The 9,478-nt window shown below is 49.0% G+C and overlaps 1 protein-coding gene across 1 annotated transcript in view; it reads right to left on the minus strand.

Moving 5' to 3' along the window:
- Window positions 1-633: 633 nt before the first annotated feature.
- TBC1D10A (TBC1 domain family member 10A) overlaps window positions 634-9,478 on the minus strand; it is a 40,053-nt gene continuing 31,208 nt past the window's right edge. Inside the window, exons 5-10 of the mRNA XM_087705635.1 lie at window positions 9,224-9,338; window positions 7,813-7,878; window positions 6,861-7,050; window positions 4,508-4,662; window positions 2,538-2,926; window positions 634-1,671 (exon numbers count right to left, since the gene is read on the minus strand). Coding sequence (XP_087561761.1) covers window positions 2,540-2,926; window positions 4,508-4,662; window positions 6,861-7,050; window positions 7,813-7,878; window positions 9,224-9,338 — 913 coding nt within the window. The 3' untranslated portion in view covers window positions 634-1,671; window positions 2,538-2,539. The remainder of the gene's footprint in view (window positions 1,672-2,537; window positions 2,927-4,507; window positions 4,663-6,860; window positions 7,051-7,812; window positions 7,879-9,223; window positions 9,339-9,478) is intronic.

Genomic DNA, 9,478 nt, shown 5'->3' on the forward strand with positions numbered 1-9,478 from the left:
TTGGAGAGTCACGAACCAATGAAGTGAACTAATGGCCTCCTGCAAACTCCACTCCCCTGTCGCTCCTCTTTTATTTCCTCTGGGAGGGGCCATTCACCGTCCACCTGTGGCCTTACTCCCAAGTCGACCCCTGTTCTTTAACTCTTCCCTTCGTCTGGCAACTCTGCGCATGTGCACACTGGGAACAGGCTCCAGCTGTTCTTCTGCCTTACTGTTGTCTGATTCTGAAGGCAGCTGATAATTGTCAGATGTCCCTGGTCCCCTCTCCGCCTCCAACACAGAGCCCTCCTCAGAGCCTTCCCCAGACTCCAGGACTGGCCCAGGTTCCTCCCCAACCCTTCTCGCTGTCTGAATCTGCCACCAGCTCTATTGGTCCCTGGAGGGCCACAACAGTTAAGCACGGCCTGAATGTGAATTTAGTGATGTGTTCTTTGCTCAGCTATGCTAGCCAAGTTTCAGAGGGTTTCTTTTGAGGTCGTGAATAACTTCTCGGGAAGCGAGCTGCGGCACCCCAAAACTTTGGCCTCTTCATAACACCCGTCAATTAGAAAAGGGGCCTTCCTCGTTTGGGTCTCGCCAAAATTGACACCCCCTTTCCCCCTCCTCGGCATCCCAGTCAAATCGCACACAAGATTTACATAATTCCGGTTTTATTTCGCCTCTTGGTACAAAACAGCTCCAGCAATTGATTTAAAAAATAATCGTCATCCACATACATTGAATCCTACCCATTGGCCGTCATCTGGTGCGGGAGAAGGAAACAAGAGTGTGTAGCACTCCTCCCCCAAATATACATTTTTGTTTACGCCAAGAATTTCTTTTTATTTTGTAAGTGTTCCTTGGCGCCTCCCCTAACTAACCAAGTTTATGCCACAAAAGGGGAGGGGGAAGTTGGGGGAGGGAGGGTCTTCCTGCACCTCCTTAATAAACCACGGACGCTCCCGTCACCCCGACTTTGGCTTCCTGCAAAAATTAAACTCTTGTGTGCGCTGGGGAAATAAAGAAAAAGGAAAGCCGGATGGCTAACAAGAGGCTAAAAAATAACAACCCCTAGACGTTAATATTTTCCACGTCGTTTTAGGGAGGGGCCTTAGCATCACGGAGGGATGGAGCCAGAGGTTTTCTGCCACTCCGAGCAACTCAGTTGTAACTTGGGGAAAGTTGCCCCCAACAAAACGAGAGGCCAACCAAGTTTGTCGCCATTTTGGCTAAAGACGGGTGGGAGAAAAAATAATAATAATAATAAAGGGGGGATTTTTTTAGTGTCCTGGAAAACGGAGTGCTTTTTAAAAAGAGAAAAACCACAGCGCTGGAATCTGAGAGGAGAGGACGGGCAGCTGAAACCGCTTGCAAAAAATCATATGCAAATATCGGAATGTTCGGCCAGCGCTCCTTCTGGTCCAGAACCAGGGGGGCGGGTAGCGGTGGGGTGGGGGAGGAAATCAGCATTTCTGGTCCATACAGCATATGGGGGATTTGGTCACACGAAACAAGACGGCGTGGCTAAAGCAGGAAAGGATTTCCTTTTAGCGGGCTGACTTTTGAGCAGCGGCCCCGAGGAGAGAAGCGTTCGCGCCTTGGATATGCCGTCTCTGCGAGCGGAAATGGGTCCCGCGGTGGGCCGCGCGGGGGAGCGGAAGGACAAACAGGCCCGCCAAGTCAAAATTCTTCCTGCGCAACGAGACAGAACGAGGCAGGGAGTTAGGGTCCCCCCCCCGCCTAACTCCGTCCGCTCAACTTAGAGCTCCCACCCCCCCTAACCGGGGCGCCAAGGTGACGGTCGCGTCTGGAGAACCTTGTTGCTGGGGTGAAGCTCCGGATGGGACTACAGCTCCCATCGCTTGGGCTTGGTTGTGACAAGAGCCGGTGGTGGGTTTTCGGAAGTCGCCAGAGAGGGGCCGAGAGGTAGTAGCATCTGAGAGAGAAGACCAACGGGTTCTCCGCTCACGGGTGGATCGAGGGTGGAATGTTAAGACTCGAGGGCGAAGGGCAATTGGACGCAGGGAAAGTGGGACACAGTCCCCCCCCTGCTGGGAGAGGAATCAAGGAGCTTTTTGCCCTTCGTCCCACCGAGGAAGAGGAGGGCAGGGTCAGAGTTAAAGGGACGGCCTCCATTTATTCCTAGACTGAGCCAAACCCACACCTGTAATTTAGTGATCTATAGGTAGCCCACTTCCCTTTCCTATGTTTCTATACCTGTGTGATTCTGGCCAATCTAACTTTTCCCCCCTGAAGCAAAGGGAGGGGGGCACCTCAGTGGTCCCCAGGCCTCGAGAATGTCTCCCCCCGCCAGAGCAGAGGACAGCAGAGACACTCCAACGAGTGCCAAGGGGTGCCAAAGTCACACAGGATTGCTTCCTTCGGCCATCGGAAGGCCTAATACTTACCCGCCTGCCTTCCGACAAATTGCTCTCCCCCCTCCATACAAACCCAGCTGCCCTTTTCCTATCAAGAGAGTCTCACTGGGACAGTCTGGGAGAAGGGAGAGAGGTGTGTGTGTGTGTGTGTGCGATATATCTAGAAAGTGCAATCCCCACCCCTACAGATAGGTGTCCTCGCTCTCCTGGGAACTAAGGCTCTCCTTGGACCGATGGAGAGGGGAAGAGTCGGGCTCCAGCAAAGATCCGTTTTCTTCGGGGAAAGGGCCGTTGGCTTGGTGGCCGGCGGTGACCGGGCCTTTGGGGGCGCCCTTCCGCGGCTTGCTCTTGCGGCCCTTGGGGGAGAGGGTGGCCCCGGGGGGCAGGATGATGGAAGGAGAGGGCTCCAGGGCTCCGTGGGGGTACGGCTCAGAGTCCCTGATGGCCTTGGCGCCGTGGAAGCGGGGAGGGCACTTGCATTGCAGCTCTCCGTGGGTCTCCTTCCACTTCTTCAGCTGGATCAGGTGTTCCCGCTCGATGTGGCGCTCCGTCACTGGCAACTCTATGACCTTGGAGGAACAAAAGGAGAGGTGGGCATCCAGGTGGTTTCCCCAAACATGGGACAGACGCCGGAAGCACTGATGCCAGCATGTAAATAACTCATCCGCCCCAAGCTTCCCTCGGCCTCCCAAAACTTGTCCAGTTCCCTATGAAGAGCCAAGGTGGCGCAGTGGTTAGGGTGCAGTACTGCAGGCCACTTCAGCTGACTGTTATCTGCAGTTCAGCGGTTCTAATCTCACCGGCTCAGGGTTGACTCAGCCTTCCATCCTTCCGAGGTGGGTAAAATGAGGACCCAGACTGTGGGGGCGATATGCTGACTCTGTAAACCGCTTAGAGAGGGTTGAAAGCCCTATGAAGCGGTATATAAGTCGAACTGCTATTGCTATTCTTCTAAGGATGTTGAATCAGAGAATCCTAAGGCTGGAAGGGACCTTGGAGGTCTTCTAGTCCAACCCCCTGCTCCAGGATAGCTGGCTGGGGAATTCTGGGAGCTGAAGTCGCCAAGCTTGAGAAACACTGCTCTAGACCTTTTCAGACCGGTGGCTGACCAGTCTTTTTCCCCAAAAAAACCTCCAGCTATGAAATATAATTTTACGTCCTTTTATTCTGTTTTATATATTTATGTATTCAATTCTTGTACGTATTTCATCCTCTAATTATTGTATAGCTGCACAGTGGTTAAGAGCGCAGTACTGCAGGCTACTTCAGCTGTCTGCTAGCTGCAGTTTGGCAGATCGAATCTCAGATAGATAGATAGATGGATGGATGGATGGATGGATGGATGGATGGATGGATAGATAGATAGAGATAGATAGATAGAGATAGATAGATAGATTAGATAGATAGATATAGATAGATAGATATAGATAGATAGATAGATATAGATAGATATAGATAGATAGATAAATATAGATAGATAGATAAATATAGATAGATAGATAGATAGATAGATAGATAAATATAGATAGATAGATAGATAGATAGATAGATAGATAGATAGATTAGATAGATAGATATAGATAGATAGATAGATAGATTAGATAGATATAGATAGATTAGATAGATAGATATAGATAGATAGATAGATAGATGATAGATGATAGATGATAGAGATAGATAGATAGATAGATAGATAGATAGATAGATAGATAGATATAGATAGATAGATATAGATAGATAGATAGATATAGATAGATAGATAAATATATGATAGATAGATAGATAGATGATAGAGATAGATAGATAGATAGATAGATATAGATAGATAGATAGATAGATAGATAGATATAGATAGATAGAAAGAGATAGATAGATAGATAGATAGATAGATAGATAGATAGATAGATAGATAGATAGATAGATACATAGGAAGAGAGCTAGTGGCTTGGAGGTTATTAAAAGTGCCTAACATGTAAAATAGCCCAGGTTCGAATCCCAGCAAGGGTATGGCTGGCTGACAAGAGCTGAATAGCTTGAAATAGATCTATACTAGTCTCCCTTCATTTATTTCTCAGCAAAAATGCAACACACACACACACACCCTAGCTATAACAGAAGAGGAGAGTGGCATCCGGCTGAACCGGTTTTACCTCTTGCACAAGGAAAGCCTCCTGCATGATTTTGGGGTTCAGGGCCCTCAGCTGCTCCATCGTCTCGTACTGCCCTTGGCAGGATCTCAACTTCTCCGAGGAACCCAAGGTGTATTTCAGGAGGACAAGGCCCACTCGGAAGATGATCTTGACGCCTGTGAAGAGAGGACGGGAATTGGAAGGTAACGACGTTTAAATCCCATCCCTTTCAAGCTAGTCCTCGAACCTACAACTACTCATTTAGTCACCAAAGTTACAATGCGCTCTGGGGGGAAAAAGAGACCTGGGACTGTTTTTCCACACTTACGACCGTTGTAGCATCCCCAATAGAGACGTGATCAAAATTCAGAAGCTTGGCAACTGGCATGTACTCAGAGGACGGTTGCCATCAAAATTTAAGGCTCAAAAGAAGAAGGGGGGGGTCAAGCTATTCCCCAAAGCACCCAGGGAGGTAGGAGACGCAGCAATGGATGGAAACTAGTCAAGGAGAGAAGCAACCTGGAATTAAGGAGAAACTGCTTAACGTTCGCCAGTGGAACAGCTTGCCACCAGAAGTTGTGGGTGCTCCATCACTGGAGGCTTTCAAGAAGTGAACTGAACTGCCACTTGTCTTGACAGGGCAGGGGGTTGGACTAGAAGACCTCAAAGGTCAAAGAGGACAAGGAGACTGGAGGCTAAAACATAGGATGAACGGTTGCAGGAACTTGGGCATGGCTAGTCTAGTGAAGAGAAGGACCAGGGGAGACATGAGAGCATCTTCCAATATTTGAGGGGCTGCCACAAAGAAGAGGTTGGTCAACCTATTTTCCAAAGCATCTTTGAAGGCCAGATGAGGAATAACGGATGGAAACTGACCAAGGAGAGATTCAACCTGGAAATAAGGAGGAATTTCCTGACAATGAGAACAATCAACCCATGGAACAGAAGTTGCCTTCGGAAGTTGTGGGAGCTTCATCCCTGGAAGCTTTCAAGAAAAGACTGGACTGCCATCTCTCAGAAATGGTGTAGGGTCTCCTGCTTGGGCAGGGGGTTGGACTAGATGACCTCCAACGTCCCTTCCAACTCTGCTAATCTGAATCTATCTAAGATGATCAAAGGCCTGGAGGCTCAAACATAGGATGAACGGTTGCAGGAACTGGGCATGGCTAGTCTAGTGAAGAGAAGGACCAGGGGAGACAGGATAGCAGCCTTCCACAATTTGAGGGGCTGCCACAGAGAGGAGGGGAGTCAAGCTATTCTCCAAAGCCCCTGAAGGCCAGACAAGGAACAATGGATGGAAAGTGACCAAGGAGAGATTCAACCTGGAAATAAGGAGAATTTTTCTGACAGGGAGAACCATCAACCCATGGAACAGAAGTTGCCTTTGGAAGTTGTGGGAGCTTCATCCCTGGAGGCTTTCAAGAAGAGACTGGACTGCCGTCTGTCAGAAATGGTGTAAGGTTTCCTGCTTGGGTGGGGGGGTTGGACTAGATGACCCACAAAGTCCCTTCCATCTCTGTTACTCTGTTAAAAACTGCAATTACAACGCTAGCCACCAGGGGGCACTGCCGCTGCCCCAAAGTTTCCTGCTTGCCTGCTCAAGTTGGCGCTCAATAACATCCTCAATGCTTTGCTGACCTAGATTTGCAGCTCCCGGGGATTTACGTGTCTGCGTGGCCAGCTGGGCAGAGGGAAAAGCCACAGGGCAGAGGCCGGAAAAGGCCCAGCGCACGAAGAAGTAGGGCAGAGTCACTCCCCACTGGAATCTGTCCGGGACAGCAACTGAGATCAGGGAGGGAAGGATTGGCAGAGGAGACACCTTGGCTCTCTGGGACACCTGGAGACAACAGGTGGGGCGTTCCAGAGGGCTGTTGTGGCCCGCCAGTGGCCAGCGGAGGTGGCAGCCGATTCAGAGAGTGAGGAGGGTTGGGGAGGAACCTGGGCCGGTCCTGGAGTCTGGGGAAGGCTCAGACGAGGGCTCTGCGTCGGAGGCAGAGAGGGGGCCAGAGCCGTATGCCAGTTATCATCTGCCTTCAGAATCAGACATCAGTGATGCAGAAGAACAGCTGGAGCCTGTTCCCAGTGTGCACAGGTGCAGAATTGCCAGAGGAAGGGAACAGCTAAAGAACAGGGGTCGACTCGGGAGTGAGGCCACAGGTGGATGGTGAATGGCCCCTCCCAGAGGGAATAAAAGAGGAGCGAACAGGCCCCAGCAATTAGTCTCATTGTGGCCTTCCAGATGTCATGGCTGCAGTGCTGAACACTGAGAAGCAACCTCCTCCAGAGGCATCTCCCAAATGGGGCTGGAACACGTCCCGTCCCGTCCCCAGCCCACCACAAAGACTGGAAGAAGCCCCCCCCCCCCCCCCGGTACCTTCGCAGAAGAACATATCCCAGACTCTCAGCACGGAGCTCCAGGGCAGGGTCCTTGAGAAGGCACACATGAACCACTCCGTCATGTACAGGATGGGGTCGATCTTCTGCTTGCTGAGGTGCTTGTAAGCCGGTGGGGAGACTCTCGGCAGCAGCGAGAAGAGAATCTCGCCGTCCAGCTGGATGGCCTCCTGCGCGGAAGGAGAAAGAGAAGGGAAGATCTTGGATCGGGCTGAGCAGGAGGGCTGACTCTGCCTCGGCCACGTTCGCCAGCTGTCAATCTGCCATGAACTACATTCGCTAGAGGGAGACGGGAGGGAGGGGAAAGTGAAACTAACGTTGATGGGAAGAAGCAAAGCCTCAAGGTCATTAACCTGGGAGAAGAAAGCAAGACCATTGCTCAAATATAGCACTAGCCCTGATGACGTTACGTACTTAGGGTCAGGAAACGTCCTCAAGAAAACAAGCAATCTCAGAGCACCGAAGACCCCCCTCATTTCAACCCGGAGCTACAAGTATTGTCCTTTATTGGTTACTCAAATATAATTGGACAATACAGGGCCAGGGGAGGAGAAGAACTGGATGGGGAAAAGTTAACAGGGCAATTTTGGCGCGCGAACTTCAGTTCTGGCTTTGCTGTACTGTAATCCACCTGGCTCTTGGTAAAAGTATGCCTTTCGCTACAAATGGAATCGAGGGTCTTCCTTTGCTAAGGGACCAAGTTGGGGCAGGTCTGACACAAACCATTCCCGCACTGTTTCCTCGCTCTCCTGAAACCAGCAGACCTCCATCAGGGTTTGAGGCAGGGGTCTCCCAACTCGGCAACTTTAAGACTTGTGAACTTGTTGGTGGGGAATGCTGGGAGTTGAAGTCCACAAGTCTAAAAGCTGCCAAGATTGGAGACCCGACACACACACACACACACACACACACGGTCTAAAGGAAACACTCACCAGCTTCTCGCTGTAGTAGCCAGGAAGGTATTTCTCACATATTTGCACAAGACACCAGAACGCTTGCTGGAGAGAGAGAGAGAGAGAAGGAAAGAGAGGGGGAAAGAGAGAGAGAGGGAGAGAGAGAGGGAGAAAGAGAGAAGAAAATATTATTACTCCAACATAATTGAGTTTGTCCTGAAGGAGAGGAAAGAGAGCAATTCTCAAACTTGACAACTTGAAAGATGTGTGGACTTCAACTAACTGCTAAGTCTAATTTTGCTTAGCGATGAAGATGTTGGCCTCAGCTGTGGTTTTAAGTTGAGGACTACAGTGGATAGGGTAGGGTATAGGCAAGGAGAATAGAAAATAGGAGCAGAAGAGAATGCAGAAGAGGAGAATAGAAAATAGGAATAGAATGCAGAAGAGAATAGGAGAGGAGAATAGAAAACAGGAGCAGAAGAGAAGAGGAGAATAGAAAATAGGAATAGAATGTAGAATAGAAGAGGAGAGGAGAAAAGAAAATAGGAGCAGAATAGAATGCAGAATAGAAGAGAATAGAAAATAGGAGCAGAATAGAATAGGAGGGGAGAATAGAAAATAGGAATAGAAAGAAGAGTATGAAGAAGAGAATAGGAGAGGAGAATAGAAAACAGGAGCAGAAGAGAAGAGGAGAATAGAAAATAGGAATAGAATGCAGAATAGAAGAGGAGAGGAGAATAGAAAATAGGAATAGAATAGAATGCAGAAGAGAAAAGAGAAGAACAGAAAATAGGAATGCAGAATATGAGAATAGAAAATAGGAGCAGAAGAGAATGCAGAAGAGGAGAATAGAAAATAGGAATAGAAAGAAGAGAATGAAGAAGAGGAGAGGAGAGAATAGAAAATAGGAATGGAATAGAATGCAGAAGAGAATGCAGAAGAGAAGAGAAAAGAGAAGAACAGAAAATATGAATAGAATGCAGAATATAAAAGAAGAGGAGAATAGAAAATAGGAGCAGAATAGAATAGGAGAGGAGAATAGAAAATAGGAATAGAAAGAAGAGAATGAAGAAGAGAATAGGAAAGGAGAATAGAAAATAGGAATAGAATGCAGAATATAAGAGAAGAATAGAAAATAGGAATAGAATAGAATGAAGAAGAGGAGAGGAAAGGGGAGAGGAGAGGAGGGGACAGGACAGGACAGTAGAGCTGGAAGGAACCTTGGAGGTCTTCTAGTCCAACCCCCTGCTCAAGCAGGAGACCCACTCCCCCAATTTTTATTTTTACAGCAGGAAATCCAGTCCCGGCTATTTTTACTCTCAGCGGGAGAGAATAACAACTCGATAGAGGCTACTACAGCCTAGTCCAGCCAGAGGAAGAGCAATAGGAAGGCCACGTCCAGAGGGAGGAGACCCGGAACGGAGCATCCGTAAGAAGAATTCTAGCGCACCTCGGCAGGCATGTGCATCAGCAGCACCGCAGCTATGGGCGCCTGGGCCTGGCAGTACCCTTCCTCCGGCCGATACAGAGTGTAGGCTTTCAGGACCCGGAATAAATCTTGTTGCCTGTAGAGGGGAAGAAAGGTGGGGGAAAAAAAGCAAATTATTGAAGGGAAGGAGGGAAAGATCAGACAGAACCATTTACAAGTGGAGTTCCGACTGTCCGCCGGGGAGTTTGCAGTTTAGTTCAGGGGTCCCCCAACTTT

The sequence above is a fragment of the Thamnophis sirtalis genome, unplaced genomic scaffold, assembly GCF_051295495.1.
Source record: "Thamnophis sirtalis isolate CommonGarterSnake01/CBP01778 unplaced genomic scaffold, rThaSir2_p1.2 scaffold_2, whole genome shotgun sequence".
NCBI classification, from domain to species: Eukaryota; Metazoa; Chordata; class Lepidosauria; order Squamata; family Natricidae; genus Thamnophis; species Thamnophis sirtalis.